Source organism: Mobula hypostoma, chromosome 18 (genome assembly GCF_963921235.1).
Source record: "Mobula hypostoma chromosome 18, sMobHyp1.1, whole genome shotgun sequence".
NCBI classification, from domain to species: Eukaryota; Metazoa; Chordata; class Chondrichthyes; order Myliobatiformes; family Myliobatidae; genus Mobula; species Mobula hypostoma.
The window spans coordinates 22,087,411-22,109,842 of NC_086114.1; the positions used below are offsets into that span (position 1 = coordinate 22,087,411).

Sequence of the window (22,432 nt, forward strand, 5' to 3'; positions counted from 1 at the left end):
CTTGTAAATTCATTCCAGCATATAATGGTATTGGGCCTGACTCATGCCGGGATGCTGTTACACGTGAGTGCCCTGTGTATGTGCACATGTGTGTGAAAAAGTATGTCTGTATATGGCACACAGACATGGTACATGGAAATGAATATCTGAGAGGGTGTGATTTTATCACCTAAGTGCGTGTTGTGTGTGTGTTTATGTGTGTGTGTCTGTGTGCGCGCACACACATGTGAATGTGTGCACATATGTGCATGTTCACATGGAGCATGTATGTGTGGTATTGCAATATACCTATCTGTGTGTCTGTGTGTATAAACCTATGTATTTCAATAGTATGCATATATGTATTTGTATGTCAATATGAACACAAAAATCTGCATATCTCTCTATTTACCTGTCAGAGCACATGTATGCGTTTGTACAGGTGTCAGTTGCATAATTATAATAATTGTGCATAGATTTGTATTTATGTTCTGTAATAAATAAATGTGAATGCGTGTGTGCATGTTTCTGAATGTGTGCCTGTGCCGATGTCTGAGTGTGTATGTGCAATTTATGTGTGTACAGTGTAAGTGTGTAAAGTGAGTTAGCGGTGTGCGATGCGTTGGTGGCGCAGCCTCACACCGGCTCAGATTAAGGAGAGGGGGTGGGGAGTGTGATTGGAAATATAATCAGCTCGCATTTCTCGACAGCCAACCTGCGGAATAAGTCGCATCAGTGCGGCCTCGGACAATGTTGCAGACGCTGAACTTGCTCCTGATCCCCCTGCTACTGGCGGCGGCGGACAAGGAGAGTCAGGAGAAAGGGGCGAAGAACGGGAATTTTTTGGAGGATGAGCAATGGCTGTCCAGTGTCTCCCCGTACAGCCAGCAGATCAGAAATTGGAACCGATTCAGAGACGTGAGTTTTCGCTGCTACCGATGGGGACCCGAATTTTAAAATATCGCAGAGAACGGAAATTAATAAATGATTGGAGCTGGGGGTTAGGAGTAATGTGGGGGTTACAGTTATAACGGAAAATGCACCAATTTTTATTCCCTTAATTCACCTGTCGTTATAGTGAAGATATCGCCCATTGCACCGTCTTATCCAGGGATTCTGATGGGGTAGGGGTCATTTTAACTGCCCATTGCTGGACGATTTGGGGATCAATTTTTTCAGATTGCCAATTGAGAGGAAATATATTTATTTTACTTGCTGCAGCAGTTAAAATGTTTAGCGTATTAGCTATGTTGATATTTATTTCCCTCGCGAACTGCTGTGACGGGGTTTTGCAATTAATGTGTTTTAGGGTTCGCTCGGGGGTAAAGAGCTGGTGTCTGCAGGGAGAGAGGGTGGGGGGCTGGAATCGGGATGATACGCCTGGGAAGAACCTCGGACGGGATGGGCGGTAACGGGATCCTGGCAATCAGGTGTCCCACACAGTCTGCGTCAGTACATCGCCCACTACACAAAACAGGCCGATTGAATCTGTGAATGGATCCTTTCCGCGTGATTTATTTTTTCCCCCAAATGCAAAATTACTCTGTCTGCAGGAGTGTAGGTTTTCTGCAGAGATGCTGACTGACTGGAGCCGGATCCCAGTATGTTGAAGTGCTTGGGCAGGTCATGTTGCGATGTGGCAAGGTTGGCGTGTTTCGTTGGACCCCCGGCAACCTGCAGCGGTTCTTAAATGTTAAAAAGAATCACACGTGTTCTTTCAAATTCATTCAATGAGTTCAGATCGTGGAGATGTAATCCCCAACGAAATATCTCCACCTGGTATCTTCCTTCCATTTGTCTCGCTATCGAGGCAGATGCTTGGGATCGCGACGGACCTGCTCACTCTGGTTCTGAGGATGTTCATGCATGAATAGGTGGCTGGTGCGTTTGTCTACCACACGGACTCGTTAGGGTGAGGTCTTGATCCAATGTCAAGGCGGTCCAAGGTGTTCGGAGATGAGGACTTAGCAGATACATGTCATGTGGACACACACACAACCTTACATAGACATCCCATGTCCGTCTCCTTCCCTCACCGCCCCCACACACACACTGTGATCACATGGAAACAAGCACACATGGTCTTTGCTCCACCATTGACAGTTTTGTTCTCAGCAGCTTGGACCCTTAATTCACCAACCCTATTTCCTCCCCCAACCCCACCACAGCCCTCCCCAAAATCTTCCCTGATATGCTACATAAAAGTAGATCATGATTATCAGTCCATAGTGCAGCTGGGTGTCAGTCTGTTCTGATGCAGGATCTTGGCCTGAAATGTCGACTGTTTATTCCTCTCCATAGATGCTGCCCATCCTGCTGAGTTCCTCTAGCCTTTTGTGTGTGTGGTTCTGGATTTCCAGCATCTGCAGAATCACTTGTGCCAGTCTCATATGTTTGGTGAAGCACCACGTGGAGGACCACCCAGAGCCAGCCGGAGACTTGTGATGGTTTGATGTCCTCCCAGAATTGACCTCCAAGTAATTAATTGGATCCCATGGGGTTCAATAGTTGAGCTCAGCACCTTTAGAGACACGAATGTCTTCCTGCCTCTCCTGCTGGGTGTGGACAGTTAGATACATCACACCTTACAATACCAGTGTATACCGGAGTTTTTTTTATAATGAGCCAGCCTGACCCATTCTGATCTAATCTTTGTGTCTTCAGCCTCCTGTACATCCTCCAGGATGGTAGGAATGAGAAGAGAGTATGTCCTGGATGGTGAGGGTTCATAGTGATAGACGTCGCCTTCTAGAGGCATCACCTGTTGAAGGTGACCTTGATGGTGTAGAGTCCAGTGCCCATGATGAAGCTGACGGAGCTATAAGTCTCTTCAGCTTTTCCCCCCAATCCTGTGCCATGTCTAACCCACGTGGTGATGTAACCTGTCAGAAAAAAATATCCTCAACACACGTCCCATGTATCCTTCCAGTGTAGGAGGAGGCCATTTGGTTCATCAGTTCTATGTTGGCTCCCAATGCAATTCCATCAGTTCTATGCCCATGCTTATTTTCTCTACAACCCATTCCACCTCACATGCCCATCCACTTCCCACCAATTCTCCCACTGCCCATCCGCTCTCGGGATAGTCAACAATTCCGCTACCAGTCATTCGGATGTGAGAGGGAACCAGAGCACCTCGCGAAAACTCGTGTAGCCACAGGGAGAACGTGGAAGCTTCATGCAGATAATACTGAACCTCAGGTCTGATCATACGTCTGTATTTTGGGTCTGACCCAATCCAAACCTGATACAGAACCTTGGGATCGTTTGTTCATTTTTAAAAAATAAACTGCTGAGAGTACACAACAGAACAGTTACCATCTGTAGAATAAAACTGTTCCTTGCAATTTGCATATTTGGGATATCGGCTGTTGCCCTTTGTCTTGAGAAAAGGTGACTGCTCTGGTCTGTAGCACATGACCAGCTATTTTCTTTTACACAGCCGGCATTTGATAGTCACCTGCCTCTGAAGAGGTAAGCAGAAAGCCAAAGAAATAAAAATCTTTGCATTTATTTTGTGGTCTTCCTGAGCTCAGGATGTCCCAAAGAGCTTTGCAACCAACAGCATACCTTACAAGTGCGGTTGTTGTTGTAGTGTGCGCAAAGTAAGTTCCCTCAGGTAACAGTATGATTCAGACCGCTGAGGGATGTATCATTTGTAACAATGAAAACTCTCTCTTTTATACAGAAACTAACAAATCTCAAGGGAAATTAGGGGTTGGAAACTACGGATAGTGGACGTTGACAAAACTGAGGGAACAGTGCTTCACATGAGGAAATCTGCAGATGCTGGAAATTCAAGCAACACACATCAAAGTTGCTGGTGAACGCAGCAGGCCAGGCAGCATCTCTAGGAAGAGGTACAGTCAACGTTTCGGGCCGAGACTTCGTCAGGACCCTTCGTTAGTCCTGACGAAGGGTCTTAGCCCGAAACGTCAACAGTACCTCTTCCTAGAGATGCTGCCTGGCCTGCTGCGTTCACCAGCAACTTTGAACAGTGCTTCTTTGTCTTCAGCCCATCACCTCTACTGGGGCATTAGCCACCGACAGCAGCTCACCAGAGTTGCTGGTCCTGGGGCAGTCTTTCAAATTGACGCCAGGTATAGTCCATCTTTGTGGTCTATCCGACCTCTCCCGGGGATGAGGTCTTCGGAGCTTCTGTTTCTCTGTGTTTTTACAGGATGGAGTTACCAGCCCATGCCCAACCCTCCTCCTCTTGCAGCCAGGCTTTGGACCAGCCATGGCGGAGGCGAGGGAATGGTTGCTAATAAGACCATAAGGTATAGGAGCAAAATTCGGCCATTTGGTCCATCACATCCACTCCACCATTTCAACATGGTTGATCCAATTTTCCTCTCAGCCTCAATCTCCTGCTTTTTCCCCGTATCCCTTCATGCCCTGACCAATCAAGAATCTATCAACCTCTGCCTCAAATATACATCAAGACTTGACCTCCACAGTTGCCTGTAGCAAAGAATTCTAAATCAAATTTGCCAACTTTAACATTGATTCACAAGGTGACTGGGAATGGAATTTAAATATCTTTGGTTGGGTTAGGGAAGAGTTGGCCTAGGCTTTGCATGGACCTAATTAAATAGCTTCTTCTTACTGGGAACTTTACATTCTGATTTTGACTTTCAGTTGCCAGGGTGGTCACTGTGAAAGTCCACTGTTGCCAGGTGATGTAACATTGGAAATGCAGCACTGCTGCAGCCTTCAAAAGCTGAGTTTCAGGGTAATATATGGTGACATCTACGTACTTTGATAATATATTTACTTTGAACTTTTGCAAGTCTTCAGACTTGGTGATGTGATGGTTATGATGGAGTTTCAGCTACTGTTATTCCATGAGGATGCACAGAATAAATCTTCACAAATAATGATTCCTTTACAGTCAGAATTTGGCTCTGATACAGGGTCTTCACCCTAATCACTGACAACTCCTTCTCTTCCCACCCCCACAGATGCTGCTCAATCTGCTGAGCTCATCAGAAGATAGTTTCTTTTTCTCTCAGAATCTAGTCTTGCATCTCTTCTCTGTCCACGATACCCGATTGCTGGTGGGCTGGGACAATTCAAGCCTAGTCATCCGTTTACTCAGCACATTAAAATCACTTTGCTGTCCAAACCAGAGCAAAGTTACTGAGCCAGTAAAACTGCTGGCTCATCAGTCGAAATAATGAGAAATCACCCGCCCAGTTGCCCATCTGAGTGCTGTGTTACGTCCTGCCTTAATGTTAAAATTATAGCATTGCAGCAAGTCTCAATCTTAAATAAAAAAAGATAGATTTTTAATTAAATGCTCCAGATGGAACATTTTGCTAAAAGCTTCCTTCATTAGTTCCCTTTGACCTACAGGCAAGCCCTGTTTATACATCAGTTAATTAAAATGGTTTAAGATGTCCTATCAATGGCCCATAATTGTGGAGCAGTTAACAGAAACCTTTATTATAGAAATAATGTGAAGCTGTTGATGAATGCAAGAGATTCTGCAGATGCTGGAAATCCAAAGCAACACACACAAAGTGCCGGAGGAACTCTACGGGTCAGACAGCATCAATGGAAAGAATGAAGAGTTGAAGCTTTGGACCGAGGCCTTTCATCAGGACTCATGGTGCTTTTCTTGACCTGAGGAGCTCAGTAAACTTTACAGCTAAATGAGTGCCTTGAGTGCCTGGCAGACAGAGATCAGAATTAGAATCAGGTTCAATTACACTGGCGTATGTAATGAAATTTGTCATTTTGTGGCAGCAGTGCATTGCAATACATAATTAAAGAACTATAAATTACAATTTAAAATATAAAAAATGAAGTAGTGCAAAAAGAGCAAAAAAAAAAGGAAAAATAGAGAGGTAGTATTCATGGGTTCATTGTAGAACATAGAACGTAGAATAGTACAGCACAGTACAGACCCTTCGGCCCACAATGTTGTGCCAACCCTCAAACCCTGCCTCCCATATAAGCCCCCACCTTAGACTCCTCCACATACCTGTCTAGTAGTCTCTTAAACTTCACTAGTGTATCTGCCTCCACCACAGACTCAGGCAGTGCATTCCACGCACCAACCACTCTCTGAGTAAAAAAACCTTCCTCTAATATTCCCCTTGAACTTCCCACCCCTTACCTTAAAGCCATGTCCTCCTGTATTGAGTAGTGGTGCCCTGGGGAAGAGGCACTGGCTATCCACTGTATCTATTCCTCTTATTATTTTGTACACCTCTATCATGTCTCCTCTCCTCCTTCTCTCCAAAGAGTAAAGCCCTAGCTCCCTTAATCTCTGATCATAATGCACACTCACTAAACCAGGCAGCATCCTGGTAAATCTCCTCTGTACCCTTTCCAATGCTTCCACATCCTTCCTATAGTGAGGCGACCAGAACTGCACACAGTACTCCGAGTGTGGCCTAACCAGAGTATTGTACATTCATAAATCTGATGGTGGGGAGGAAGAATCTCTTCCTGAGCCATTGAGTGTGGCTACAGGCTCCTCTACCTCCTCCTTGATGGGAACAGTGAGGACATGTCCTGGGTGATGGGGGCCCTTAATAATGGATGCCACTGTTTCGAGGCATTGCCTTTTGAAGGTGTCATAGATGCTGGGGAGGCTGGTGCCCATGACGGAGCTGGCTGAGTTTACAACTTGCTGGAGTTTTTCTCCGAGCCCGTGCAGTGGCCCCTCCATGCCAGATGATGATGTGATCAGTTAGAATGCTCTGCATGGTACACGTATAGAAATTTGCAAGAGTTTTGGATGACATACCAATTCTCCTCAAATTCCTAATGAAATATAGCCACCGTTGTGTCTTCTTTGTAATGCAACAATATGTTGGACCCAGTTTAGATATTCAGAGATCAAAGACAAGGTGCCTGTAAGTGATAAGCTGGATCTTGGACAATAAGAATGAGCGTTCTTTCCTCAGCCTTCTTCCTCAGGTCTGCTTCCTGTGTGACTGCCAGGCTTCCGTCTCCAAGCAGACAGGGAGAGCGGCAACCTACATCTCCCGCATGCAGTTAGGGTGTGCTTGAGAAACGGTACTGTGTGAAAGTGGCTTGGCTGCAAGCACTTAACTTACAAATCTTTGTGACAAGAGTTATTCCCAGTGGTCCATGATTATGACACAAGCCTGGAAATTACTGAAGCTGATGTTAATAGAAGAACACTTAACTCGTTTGTGTGACATTCTCCCACCTGCTAGCTTAATGGGAATTATATTCTAAAGCGTTATGTGGTTCCACCACTTGTCGGCTGTGGTTCAATGGGTAGCAATATTCCTTCTCGGGCGGGGGATTGAGGATTTAGGCTCTGTTCCAGAGACGAGCATGTGATCTGCCTTAACACAAGGCAGTGGAGGAACTCAGTGAGTCAGGCAGCATCTATGGAGCAAAATGGACAGTTGATGTATCTGAGAATTCAACAGGTCTAACAGCATCCATGGAAAGGAATAAAGAGTCAACATTTCATGCCAGACTCTTCATCAGGACTCATTCTTCACCTGAAATGGGACAAAATGTCAACTCTTAATTCCTTTCCCTCGATGCTGCCTGACCTGCTGAATTCTTCCTGCAATTTGTGTTTGTTACTTTAGGTTACCAGCAGAATCTCTTGTGTTAATCAATGTTTCTGGTCCAGATGAAAGGGTCTCAACCCAAAATGTCAACTGTCCATTTTCCTCCATAAACATTGCCTGACCTGCTGAGTTCCTCCAGATTGCATCTTCTGCAGTCTCTTGTGTCTACATGATCTGGCTTGACAACTTAGTGCAGAGCATCTACTGTGGTACACTGTTGAGTTGGTATCTTTTAGACAAAATGTTCAGCAGAACTCCCAACTGTCCCATCAGGTGATTGGATGGGGTCTATATTTAAAAAAAAGCAGTTTGGGTTATTACCCTCCTGTGGTCTGACAAATGATTACCTTATAGACAACATCAATAAGACAGGTTGCCTGGAAATTTTCAAGTTGCTACTTATGAAACTGGCCGGCTGGTGGCGTAGTGGCATCAGTGCCAGACTTCGGAGCGAAGGCTCCCGAGTTTGAATCCAGCCGGTTCCCTTGCACACTTTCCATCCATACTGGGTTGAGCGTCAAGCTAGCAACTCAGCCTCATAAAAATAAGAAAGCCTTATGTCGCCTTATGTCATGTCGGCGTCCCGATGTGACGTCACTTGGGGTAAAGGGCTTTCTTCTTCCTCTTTCACTATGAAACTAGGTGCTTCATTCCCCACTACATCTCAGTGTCATAGTGGGGCGGGGGGCATTGGGAACAGACCCAAATGCAATACACAGACACTGAAGTACTAAGAACAGGACTAGGATGCAGGACCTGGGCTAGGACATGGACAAGAAACAGGGAACCCGGACAAGGAACTATGAACTAGGAGCCTGGGATTGGACCCCAAGCCAGAGACTGGACAAGGACCCAGGACCTAGGTCTTGCCTCGGGCTTTGACCCCAGAACTAGGCAAGGACATGACATGGCTACAGGACTGGACGTGGCTGGGGTCTAGAGGCTTGAGGCTGGGGTCTTGGGTCTTGCGGCTTGAGGCTTGAGGCTAGTATCTCGGAGAGTGATAACTCAGAGGCTGGAGCTCAGAGACGGACTGGGAACTGTACATCAACATAGAGCCGGGACTTATCCTTCGAAAAGCCAGGACTCATCTTTAACATGACACTAACATGAGACTGGACAGTACATAGACATAGAGCCGGGACTTATCCTTAGACAAGCCGGGACTCAACTTTATCTCCACACCAAGGTGGGACAGGTCCATCCGTCAGGTAACAGCAGGACAGCCAGACTTACCCAACAGAGGCAAAGACAAGACAAGACAGGTCCCCCCGCAGGGCAATGGCTGAACAGCCTGACTTACCCCACAGAGGTGAGGACAAGAAGAGACAAACACCGAAGAATGACAGACAGTTCCATTTCTGCATCAGGGTTGCTCCGAGACGCAGTTACAGCCAGCAACCTTGGCTAGCTACGGAAACAGCCGGATCCCTCCCTAGCTCTGAGCGGCTGATGGCCACTCAGCTGGCCCAGGAAACGGCCAAATCCATACCGCAAAGACAGCTCTGACTACCGACAGCAAGGCTCCATGAAGCAATGGCCCTCCAACGCAGCCCAGAGATGGCAAGTGGCTGCCCCAGCCTTCCACTGGCAGGTTGCTCCCAAGAAATCTTGACAAGACAAACCAATCACCCACACTCAACCCCAGGGCTACTTATATTCCAAGCCCCAAGATGGGAATCAGTGCCTAAAATTAACCCAACCGAAACAAGGGATAGCTGAAAGACCCGGAGTCCTGAGTCCATGGACCGGACCGTGAACCGGAATGCAGACTTCACAGGCCGGACCATGACACTCAGAGGTGTGCATTTTGGTAGGTTCTATATAGGTGAGGGGTAAAGTCCGCAGGGACTTGATGTGAAAGTGGGAAAATAAAATAGTTAGTGTAGAGTTAGTGTAAATGAGTGTTTGATCATCTGTATGGATTTGGTGGGCTGAAAGGTCTGTTTCTTTGCTCTGTGATGCTATGATCCTATGAATCTTGAAAGATTTTTTATTTATTAAGATACAATGTAGAATAGACCCTTCTGGCCCTTCAAACCGCCTCACCCAACAATCCCCCGATTTAATCCTAGCCTAATCATGGGGTAATTTACCATGATCAATTAACCTTCCAACTGGTAGGTCTTTGGACTGTGGGAGGCAACCAGGACACCTGAAGTAAACCTAAGCAGTCATGGGGAGAATATACAAACGCCTTACAGTTACTCTGGCTCTGGGACATGCTGGGATCATGAGAGGTGCCTTATAAATGGAGGACTTTTGTGGATTAAAAGAATTGATGGAATATGACTGTGTGTATCACTGCTATAGTAATTTGTTACTCCCATATGGCAAATAATAATGAACAATAATCGTAAAAGTGGAAAAAGAAACAGAAAATGCTGGGAAGAACTCAGCCTAGTGACATGAGAAATGTTTTAGGTGGAACATCTCTGAGGAATATTTACAGTAAATGTGACTTTCATTAAATATCCTCAGCCGTGTAATTATAGCAGGGCATGTCAGAGAATTGAGCGAGATGCCACGGTTAGGACGGGGGTTAGTTTAGACGAGTAATACTGTACAATGGACAATGTCTGTTCAGGTACCTGATACATCAGATTTTCTCATTACCTTCAACCAAAGGTAATGTTTAATTGACAGCACTTCCCAAACCCGTGCCATCTACCTGAGCTTGTTGTGTCTCAAGTAGCATCAGTGGTTGCATTCATTTTCAGTGATTGTGGTTTGGGAGGTAAATTATGCAGGATATTAGAGTCATAGAACACTAGTGTACAGAAACAGTCCCTTCAACCCATCTAATCCATTCTGTCTGGTCATATTGACCTGCACTTGGAGTGTAGCCCTCCATAATTCTCTTAACTGTTGAAATGGAACCCACACCCACCACTTCTGTGACAGCTCATTCTACAAGCTCCCCCGCAAGCCCCCCCCCTTAAATATTCCACCTTTCAATCTTAAGCTATGATCTCCAGTTCCAGTCTCACTCAACCTCAGTGGAAAAAGCCTGCTTGCATTTACTATCAATACCCCTCATAATTCTGTATACCTTAACCAAATGTCCCTTCATTTTATGATACAGGGATAAGTTCTCAAGTCCCAGCAAAATCCTTGTCAATTTTCTCTGCACTCTTTCAGTCTAATTGATACCTTTTCTGTAGCTAGGAGACAAGCACTGCACACAATACTCCAAATTTATACAACTTCAATATAACATCCCACCTCCTATACTGACTACTTTGATGTATATGCCAAGAGCTGTCTTTACAATCCTATCTACTCATGACACCACCTTCAAGGAATTATGGTAATTAGATCGTCATTCACCAAACTGTATTGCTTTACCCTTTCAAGGCAATCAGGTGAATGACCACCTACCTACCCTTCTAGTTAAGAAAGGAGTGCTGGCTAGTACACATGGTATGGTCTCTGCTTTTGTTTACATGGTGTCGCAGGACATTTAACATCAGACAGCAGTTTGTTTTAATATCTCATCTTGGAGGATATCGCCAAGGGATGCAGGGAATTCATTTCCCGCTGAGAGTTGGTTGAAAACAGGAGGGGCGTACAGAACATTTTAAGTACCAAGCTGTTCGGAATCGAAATGAGTTGCCTGAAACGTCAACAGAAACAAGTTCAATAGATGTTGTCATTGAGAGAAATATTTTTAAAAAAACATAAAAGCTTGTTGAGCTATGAAGAGGGAGTGTGATAGTGGGATTTATAGGACAACTTTTGCAAGGGGTTTATTGAGTGCATGGAGCCTCCTGCACATTGGATCCTTAGGATCTTTACAAGCCTGAGTCTTGGTTTCCAAATAGAAAAATATTCTGTCCTTTCTTGGTACCCCTTCTGATTGTGGACCTTTGGACTAGATTTGCAAGTATCTTGGTAGACACCCATCCTCCCACCTTCTTAATGTAAGGAGAGTATAACCAGTCTATTGCCATTACTATTATAGACTCACAGAGCACTCCAACACAGAAACAGTCCCATTTATTCCATGCCAACCTGTTTTCCTGTCTAGGCCCATCTACCCACACCCGGACCAGAGCCCTCCGTACCCCTGTTATTCATATACCTATCCAGACTTCTCTTAAAAGTTGCATTTGAACCTGCACCCATCATTTCTGCTGGCTGCTTGATCCACACTCACACCGTCTTCCTCTTTATTATTTCATCTTTCACCCCTAATGTATGACCTCTAGTTCTAGTCTCACCCAAGCTCGGTGAGGGGGGGGTGGGGGGAGTGGATAAAGCTTGTTTGCATTCATCCCTTCTATCCCCCTCATCATTTTCTATACCTCTACAGAATTTTCTCTCATTTTCCTATGCTCCAGGGAATGAAGCCCTAACTTGTTCAATCTTTCCCTGTAACTGGGGTCCTCAAGTCCCTTCAACATCCTTGTAGGTTTTCTCCCCCAGTTGTCCTGCAGGCAATCAGCAAACCCGGCAGAGTTGTGGAATCGAAGCACGCACAGCCCCAATCCTGCATACGTAGGTAATCTATAATTGAAGAGCCAATATGGTTGTACGTGAAGACCGTGCAAGGAATTCTACCTGGGAATTTATCCTAATTTTCCTCCCGCTGTGCACAAGTACTCTTTCCTTTGTCAGCTCCCTTGGCTCTGCTTAAGCTCAGGAGTTAGTCGTTAGTCGTTAGTCTTTGATATAAACTGAGATCCTTTGATCTGAGGCCTCCATCGTTTGTGGAGATGTTCCTCCAAGGTCACACATGGTTGCAGACACTGCAATAATGCAGCAATCCCTCTTACACCAATGTGAAGAAGACCTTTGGATTTCTTAAAATAACAGACTAATGGCACAGCGGTGATTAGTTTCCTCCAGGTACCAGTTCTGATGTTTTGGAAATGTGCTGTAGGCAAGCAGCTGTGACTATTGTTGCCACCCCCATTGTCTCAACCACTTCCATAGCAACGGACTGCAAAGATTCGCCGTGGCCTTCGTCTTTGCTAAAGCTGCAGTGTTTATGACCCTGAACTTCGATGAATGAAAGGGACAGTATGCATTGGCATTTTGGTGTTGACATTATTTTCTGTCCTGAAAATAAACACAATTTTGACTTGTGTGGCGGGGTACAAATGTGGCAGACAATTTTCACTTGACAGTCTTCCACTAACTGCAAGGAATGCAAGGATTTTTATAGCAATTTTCACATTGTTTCAGTTGAGAATACGACAGTTATCCCACATTAAATCACACACAGGATCCTTTGGCTCCTCAGCAGATGCGATTCTTAATTCCAAGGGGCTGGTTGAGAAGAAGAGGTTTCAAAGAGGCTTTATAAACAGTGTAAGATAAAGATGATCTTTTTTTGTCACAATGTACATCAAAACATTGAAGCAGACAGCGAAATATGTCATTTGCGTCAAGTCAAATCAAATCAGCAAGTCCTGTGCTGACACAGCACGCCCACAACTTATTAAACCTAACCCTAATGGTACAGCTTTGGTATGTGGGAGGAAACCCACACAACCTTCAAAGTTTAAAGTAAATTTTATTATCAGTAAAATTTACCACATACAACCCTGAGATTCTTTTTCCTGCGGGCATACTCTACAAATCTATAGAAAAATAACTATAACAGGATCGATGACAGGTCAAGTAGAGCATGGAAGACAACGAACTGTGCAAATGCTAATATAAACAAAATAGCAATATATAACAAAAAACATGAAATAACAGGATAAAGTGTCCTTAAAGTGAGACCATCGGTTTTGGGACATCTCAGTAGATATCTTATGGTCTTATGAGTGTATTTATCTCCTTTTGTTCAACAGCCTGATGGCTGCGGGTAGTAACTATTCCTGAACCTGGTGGTGTGAGACCTGAAGCTCTTGGGGAGAATGTACAAACTCCTGACAGACAGCAGCGGGAATCGAACCCCAAACAGTGGGGCATTGCAAAGCGATTGCGCTGCCCGTGTACAGTAAGAAACACTGCAATCGTTCACAGCAAGCTTTCATTAACAAGAAAGAGATCAATTCTACTTATGGTTTTAATTGTGGGATAAGCGTTGACCAAGGATAATTTACTATCTGCTGTATCGCTCTTCAACACTATGTCCCTAATGTTGTTGAGACGTATACATCTACCTGAGAGAGAGAGAAGATGAACCATTGAGTTAACATGACACACTCTCTGACAGTCCTGCATTCTCTCAGTTACCACATCAGATGGCCAACCTGGGCTTATGTACTCGGTCCTACAGAATGGTACTTGAATTCACAGTCTGCTGATTCCATTCAAAGGGGAGCAGAACATTACCCTGAGAGGGTTTCCAGAATCTGCCAATACTTATAGTCGTAACATTTTAAAAACTGAAAATGCTGGAAACACGCAGCAAGGTCACAGTGGCGCAAGTGGATGATGAGGGTTAGAATTCAGTAGAGGGAACTGATGGGATTGTGGGGAAAAGAACCGGTTAGTGTAGGATGAGGGCAGTTGGGTACTTGATGGTCATTGTAGATGCAAGAACATAGAACATAGAATAGTACAGCACAGTACAGGCCCTTCGGCCCACAATGTTGTGCCGACCCTCAAACCCTGCCTCCCATATAACCCCCCACCTTAAATTCCTCCATATATCTGTCTAGTAGTCTCTTAAACTTCACTAGTGTATCTGCCTCCACCACTGACTCAGGCAGTGCATTCCACGCACCAACCACTCTCTGAGTAAAAAACCTTCCTCTAATATCCCCCTTGAACTTCCCACCCCTTACCTTAAAGCCACGTCCTCTTGTATTGAGCAGTGGTGCCCTGGGGAAGAGGCACTGGCTGTCCACTCTATCTATTCCTCTTATTATCTTGTACACCTCTATCATGTCTCCTCTCATCCTCCTTCTCTCCAAAGAGTAAAGCCCTAGCTCCCTTAATCTCTGATCATAATGCATACTCTCTAAACCAGGCAGCATCCTGGTAATCTCCTCTGTACCCTTTCCAATGCTTCCACATCCTTCCTATAGTGAGGCGACCAGAACTGGACACAGTACTCCAATTGTGGCCTAACCAGAGTTTTATAGAGCTGCATCATTACATCGCGACTCTTAAACTCTATCCCTCGACTTATGAGAGCTAACACCCCATAAGCTTTCTTAACTACCTTAGCTACCTGTGAGGCAACTTTTAGGGATCTGTGGACATGTACCCCGAGATCCCTCTGCTCCTCCACACTACCAAGTATCCTGCCATTTATTTTGTACTCTGCCTTGGAGTTTGTCCTTCCAAAGTGTACCATCTCACACATCTCCGGGTTGAACTCCATCTGCCACTTCTCAGCCCATTTCTGCATCCTATCAATGTCTGTCTGCAATCTTCGACAATCCTCTACACTATCTACAACACCACCAACCTTTGTGTCATCTGCAAACTTGCCAACCCACCCCTCTACCCCCATATCCAGGTCATTAATAAAAATCATGAAAAGTAGAGGTCCCAGAACAGATCCTTCTGAGACACCACTAGTCACAATCCTCCAATCTGAATGTACTCTCTCCACCACGACCCTCTGCCTTCTGCAGGCAAGCCAATTCTGAATCCACCTGGCCAAACTTCCCTGGATCCCATGCCTTCTGACTTTCTGAATAAGCCTACCATGTGGAACCTTGTCAAATGCCTTACTAAAATCCATATAGATTACATCTACTACACTACCCTCATCTATATGCCTGGTCACCTCCTCAAAGAACTCTAGCAGGCTTGTTAGACATGATCTGCCCTTCACAAAGCCATGCTGACTGTCCCTGATCAGACCATGATTCTCTAAATGTCCATAGATCCTATCTCTAAGAATCTTTTCCCACAGCTTTCCCACCACAGACGTAAGGCTCACTGGTCTATAATTACCCCTATCCCTACTACCTTTTTTGAACAAGGGGACAACATTCGCCCCTCTCCAATCCTCCGGTACCATTCCCGTGGACAACGAGGACATAAAGATCCTAGCCAGAGGCTCAGCAATCTCTTCCCTCATCTCATGGAGCAGCCTGGGGAATATTCCGTCAGGCCCCGGGGACTTATCCGTCCTAATGTATTTTAACAACTCCAACCCTCCTCTCCCTTAATATCAACATGCTCCAGAACATCAACCTGACTCATATTGTCCTCACCATCATCAAGTTCCCTCTCACTGGTGAATACCAAAGAGAAGTATTCATTGAGGACCTCGCTCACTTCCACAACCTCCACCTTTATCTCTACACCGTCCTACCTTCACTCCTGTCATCCTTTTTTTCTTCACATAATTGAAGAATGCCTTGGGGTTTTCCTTTACCTTACTCGCCAAGGCCTTCTCCTGCCCGCTTCTTGCTCTTCTCAGCCCCTTCTTAAGCTCCTTTCTTGCTTTCCTATATTCCTCAATAGACCCATCTGATCCTTGCTTCCTAAACCTCATGTATGCTGCCTTCTTCCACCTGACTAGATTTTCCACCTCACTTGTCACCCATGGTTCCTTCACCCTACCATTCTTTATCCTCCTCACCAGGACAAGTTTATCCCTAACATCCTGCAAGAGATCTCTAAACATCGACCACATGTCCATAGTACATTTCCCTGCAAAAACATCATTCCAATTCACACCCGCAAGTTCTAGCCGTATAGCCTCATAATTTGCCTTTCCCCAATTAAAAATTTTCCTGTCCTCTCTGATTCTATCCTTTTCCATGATAATACTAAAGGCCAGGGAGCGGTGGTCTCTGTTCTCCAGATGTGCACCCACTGAGAGATCTGTGACCTGACCCGGTTCATTACCTGGTACTAGATCTAGTATGGCATTCCCCCTGGTCGGCCTGTCCACATACTGTGACAGGAATCCATCCTGGACACACTTAACAAACTCTGCCCCGTCCAAACCCTTGGAACTAATCAGGTGCCAATCAATGTTAGGGAAGTTAAAGTCACCCATGATAACAACCCTGTTATTTTTGCACCTTTCCAAAATCTGCTTCCCAATCTGCTCCTCTGTATCTCTGCTGCTACCAGGGGGCCTATAGAATACCCCCAGTAGAGTAACTGCTCCCTTCCTGTTCCTGACTTCCACCCATACTGACTCAAAAGAGGATCCTGCTACATTACCCACCCTTTCTGTAGCTGTAATAGTATCCCTGACCAGTAATGCCACCCCTCCTCCTCTCCCCTCCCCCCCCCCCGTATCCCTTTTAAAGCATTGAAATCCAGGAATATTGAGAATCCATTCCTGCCCTGGTGCCAGCCAAGTCTCTGTAATGGCCACTACATCATAATTCCATGTATGTATCCAAGCTCTCAGTTCATCACCTTTGTTCCTGATGCTTCTTGCACTGAGGTACACACACTTCAGCCCTTCTACCTTACTGTCTTTACACCCTTTATCCTGCTTCTCTTTCCTCAAAGCCTCTCTATATGTTAGATCTGGCTTTACTCCATGCACTTCTTTCACTGCTCTATCGCTCTGGGTTCCATCCCCTTTGCAAATTACTTTGTAGTTTAAACCCTCCTGAACCATGCTAGCAAACCTACCTGCAAGGATATTGCTCCCCCTCGGGTTCAGATGCAACCCATCCAATCTGTACAGAGGTATGGTACAAAGTTCCAAAAAGTCAGAGTAAATTTATTATCAAGTACATATATGTCACCATATACCACTTTGAGATTAATTTTCTTGCAGGTGTTTACAGGAAAATATAAAAATACAATAGAATTAAAGCAAAACTACATAAACAAACACTGACAGCCATTGCGCAAAAGACAATTTGCGGAAATAAAAAAAGTAAATAAATAACGTTGAGTTGTAGAGTGTCTGTACCGTAAGTTGTGGAGTCAGTTCAGTGATGAGTGAAGTTATCGCACCAGTTCAGGAGCCTGATGGGTTTAGGGTAATATCTGTTCCTGAACCTGTGGAGCTTAAGGTCTCTGCATCTCCTGCCCAGTGTCATTAGCAAAAAGAGATCATGACCTGGATGATGAGGATCCTTGATGACGAATGCCGTTTTCTTGTGACAGCACTCCTTGTAGATGTGCTCAGTGGTGGGGAGGGCTTCTCCTGTGATCAAGTGATTATTGTGTATTATCTGACATGGAAATCTGTAAAACCAAAACCCATTTGCCATCCAGGGAAGGCCTGTAAGGAGTGTTGGAGAAAAGCCTTCATCCTTAAATGCCTCCAGTCACTAAAACTAGAGCAGCGTCTTACAGACTCGGAAACTTGTCAACACAGTAATAGCGCGAACAAGAGAAAACCTGTGGGTGCTGGAAATCCGAGCAACACACACAAGATGCTGGAGGAACTCAGCAGGCCAGGCAGCATCTATGCAAAAAAAGTATAGTCGACGTTTTGGGCCGAGACCCTTCATCAAGACTGGAGAAAAAAAAAGATGAGGTCAGAGTAAGAAGGTGTGGGTGTGGGGATTGGAGGAAGAGATACAAGGTAGTAGGTGATAGGTGAAACTTGGAGGGGGAGGAGTGAAAAGTAAAGAGCTGGGAAGTTGATTGGTGGAAGAGACACAGGGCTGGAGAAGGGTGAATCTGATAGGAGAGGACAGAAGGCCATGGAACAAAGAAAAGGAGGAGGAAGCCCAGAGGGAGGTGATGGGCAGGTAAGGAGATAAAGTGAGAGAGGGAAATGGTGAAGGGGGGGGGGGCCGTTACTGGAAGTTCAAGAAATTGATGTTCAGGCCATCAGCTGGAATATACAAGGGGTGATTGATAAGTTCGTGGCCTATGGTAGAAGGAGTCAATTTTAGAAAACCTAGCACCTTTATTTTTCCTACATTTACACACTTAGTCCAGCGGTCATGGAGCATACGGATCCATTCTTTGTAGAGGTTGGCGTCTTCGACCTCCAGAAAGTGGTCCACAGCAGGGGTGATTGCTAAATTCATGGCCTAAGGTAGAAGAGGATGAGTTATTAACTTCAGACTTTCTGCATAATCACTCAAAGAGTTGAACTGTACGTGCATGTAACGAGAGCTGTATAACACATCTCCTTCCACCTAAGGCCACGAACTTATCAATCACCCCTGCTGTGGACGACCTGGAGGTCCAAGACGCTCTCGTTACCACACTGTCACCACACTGTTCTGACATCTGAACACAGAAATGCCATTTTCATATAAAATTGACTAGCTATTTGTCCATTTGGTAAACTGTGTATGTGTGAATGCCTTACTTGCAAGATCAGTCACCATTTACAATAGGGGTGTTAAAAGTCAGTAAAAACTACAACCTTGAAGTTAGTAAAGCAATTGTCCCTTATTTGGTGTGCTTGTGTTTTGCATTTTCCTTTTACATTCATATCTCTGCCGTGCAAAGGGAAACTGTGCTCTTCAGAGATATTTCTTGTCTGGGCCGTCTGCTCTCTACTTGCAATGTGTCCTTGTCTGGACATTATGATCATAATAGAACATAGAATTTAGAAATTTACAGCACATTACAGGCCCTTCGGCCCACAATGTTGTGTCAACTATGTAACCTACTCTAGAGACTGCCTAGAATTTCCCTAGCACATAGCCCTGTGTTTTTCTAAGCTCCATGTACCTTTCTAAGGGCTATTTCAACCCTGGGAAACAGCCTCAGGCTATCCACACGATCAATCCCCCAATGTATCATCTTATACACCTCTGTTGGGTCACCTCTCGTCCTTAGTCCCTCCAATCCAGGCAACATCCTTGTAGATCTCCTCTATAGTACTCATATCCTTCCTGTAGTGAGGTGACCAGAACTGAACACAGTACTCCAAGTTCAAATTTATTGTCATTCAAATATACCACCAAATGAAACAATGTTCCTCCTGATCAAGGTACACAACACGACACATGTAACCCACACTCAACACATCAAGTCAACTCTGGCAGGGTTGACAGGCCATTACTTCCTACAAGGTGAAATCTAACATAGTGACTGGCTGTGATACTTCACCCTTAGATGAGCTCAATGCCTTTTTATACACGCTTTGAAAGGGAGAATAAAACTACACCTGTAAGAATATCTGCAGCACCTGGTGACCTTGTGATCTGTCTCGGAGGCCAATGTCAGAACATCTTTCAAGAGGGTGAACCCTTGCAAGGCATCAGGCCCTGATGGTGTACCTGGTGGGGCTCTGAAAACCTGTGCCAACCAACTGTCTGGAGTGTTCATAGACATCTTTAATCTTTCACTGTGGCATTCAGAGTTCCCACCTACTTCAATAGGGCGACAATGATACTAGTGCCCAAGAAGAGCTGCTGCAATTTTCCTATTGCCACAATAAGTTTATACCAGATGCAATCTCAATGAGTCTCCAATTGGCCTTGGATCACCTGGACAACAGCAATACCTACATCAGGCTGCTGTTTATTGATTACAGTTCAGCGTTCAACACAATCATGCCCTTGGTTCTAATGAACAACCTCCAAAGCCTGGGCTTCTGTACCTCCCTCTGCAAATGGATCTTGACTTCCTCACCAGAAGATCATACTTGCTGCAGATTGGAAATAACATCTCCTCCTTGCTGACAATCAGCACTGACGCACCTCAGGGATGTGTGCATAGCCCACTGCTCTAATCACTCTACACCGATGACTAAGCCAGGCACAGCTCAAATGCTATCTATAAGTTTGCCGACAACACAACTATTGTGAGCAGAATTTCAGATGGCGATGAGGTGTTCAGGAGTGAGATGAGATCAGCTGGTTGAGTGGTATTGCAGCAATAATGTTGCACTCAACGTCAGTAAGACCAAGGAATTGTTTGTGGATTTCAGGAAGGGGAAATCGAGGGAACACACTCCAATCCTTATCGAGGGATCAGAAGTGGAAAGGTGGGCAGTTTCAAGTTCCTGGGTGTCAACATCGCTGAGGATCTATCCTGCACCCAACTTATTGATGCAATTACAAAGACATGACATTGGCTATATTTCATTAGGATTGTGAGGGGAATTGGTGTGTCACCAAAGACTCTCGCAAATTTCTACAGATGTACCATGGGGACCATTCTAACTGGTTGCATCACTGTCTGGTATGGCGGGGCCACTGCACAAGATTGGAAAAAGCTGCAGCAAGTTGTAAATTCAGTCAGCTCAATCATGGGCACTAGCCTCCATAGCATCCAGGACACCGTCAAAAGGAACAATGCCTCAAGAAAGTACTGTCCATGATTCAGGACCCCCATCACCCAAGACATGTCCTCTTCTCATTGCTGCCATCAAGGAGGAGATACAGGAACCTGAAGACACACAGTCTCTCTGCCATCAGGTTTCTGAATGGACAATGAACCCATAAACACTATCTCGGTATATTTTTTTTCTTCTCTTTTTCCACTTGTTCAATCATTTTTAAAAATATATCCTTCTTATTTATTTTATCATTTTTATTATTATGGATTGTAATGTATTGCTGCCGCAAAACAACACATTTCATGATCTATATTGGTGACATTAAACCTGATTCTGATTTTTATTCTGATTAAAGTATTATTACCACACATAAATTAAATATATTAAGGTGCATTTATGACACAAGTTATAAAGTGAACAGTATAACACTACTGGCACTATTTGCAGTGATATCTGGGTGGTGGCAGGGAGTTCAGTAGTCTCACAGCCTTGGGGAAGAAGCTGTTTCCCATCCTAACAGTTCTTATCCTAACGCTACGGTATCTCCTGCCTGATGGAAGGGGGTCAAAGAGATGTTTAGATGGATGGGAGGGATCATTGACAATGCTACGAGCCCTGCGTACACAGCGATCCTGATAAATATCTTGAATGGGTAGAAGAGAGAGCCCAGCAATCTTCACAATCCTTCATGGGGACTTGCAGCCAGCTGCCTTGCTTTCCCCGTACCAGACGGTGATGCAGCTGGTCAGGATGCTCTTAGTGGTGCCCCTGTAATAAGCTGATTAGAAGGGGGAGGGCTCGCTTGCCTCGGCCTCCTCAGGAAGTGGAGACACAGTGTGCTTTCTTGACTAAAGGTTGAGGGACCAGGTGAGATCATCCATTATGTGCCCTCCCAGAAACATAGTGCTCCCAACTCTGCCCACGGAGGAGCCGTTTATATGCAGTACGATAGATTTATGTTAACCCTTGCCTTGCCTCACTGTCTTGGTGGACCCACCAAACCTCATCGGCGTTGTTACAGTATGCTGCTTTTACCAAGACGACTGGTATAGCAGATATTCCCCTGGAGTCAGGCTGCAGTGAGCTCAGATCAGCAGGCAGTGGTAGCTTTTCACACAATAGCTAATTGCTTTTCCTCTACCACATTAGTGTCTGCACCTAATTGTCTGTATTACTGCTGCAGGAGATTTAATTAAATTGTCTTTCACCTGCATAAATTTGCAATTTTCAATATCATTGTGCCAAATTGTTTTGAACAATATACCATCCCACAGGCCAGGGGTATATAATCATTTGCTTTCATGTGTCACATGCTGTGTACCAAGGAGCCCGAGGGCCATATTTGATTATTAAACCCATGCTCCCATTAATTCCCCCGTATCTCAAATAGCTCACACGAACAGACCTTGATGGTTCTCACTAAGCTGGACAGGAAGAAAGCTTTGCATTTATAAAGTGCTTTTCACAACCTCAAGACATCCAAGAGTGCTTCGTAGCCAACTCTGATGTGTAATCAATATTGTAATGTCAGAAATGCAATCAATAATTTATGCTCTGTAAGCACCCACAGTAAATAGTCAGGTCATCTTAGTGGTACTGGCTGAGCTATTGATACTGCCCAGGATGCTGGGAAGAATTCCCATGTTCTTATAGAATTATTGAATCATTAGGGCAGTGCTGGAGACCATTTGGCCTGTTGAATCAGTACTTGCATTTAGGAAGCAGTGCTAAATATTAGCTTTAAAGTTTCAAAGTATACATTGAAGTGTGTTGTCTGCATCAATGACAAACAGAA

At 44.8% G+C, this 22,432-nt stretch overlaps 1 protein-coding gene across 1 annotated transcript in view; it reads left to right on the forward strand.

Annotated features, from left to right (window-relative positions):
• Positions 1-618: 618 nt before the first annotated feature.
• Positions 619-22,432, forward strand: part of spock2 (SPARC (osteonectin), cwcv and kazal like domains proteoglycan 2) — a 112,172-nt gene continuing 90,358 nt past the window's right edge. Inside the window, exon 1 of the mRNA XM_063070574.1 lies at positions 619-897. Within this exon, the coding sequence (XP_062926644.1) occupies positions 730-897 (168 nt within the window). The 5' untranslated portion in view covers positions 619-729. The remainder of the gene's footprint in view (positions 898-22,432) is intronic.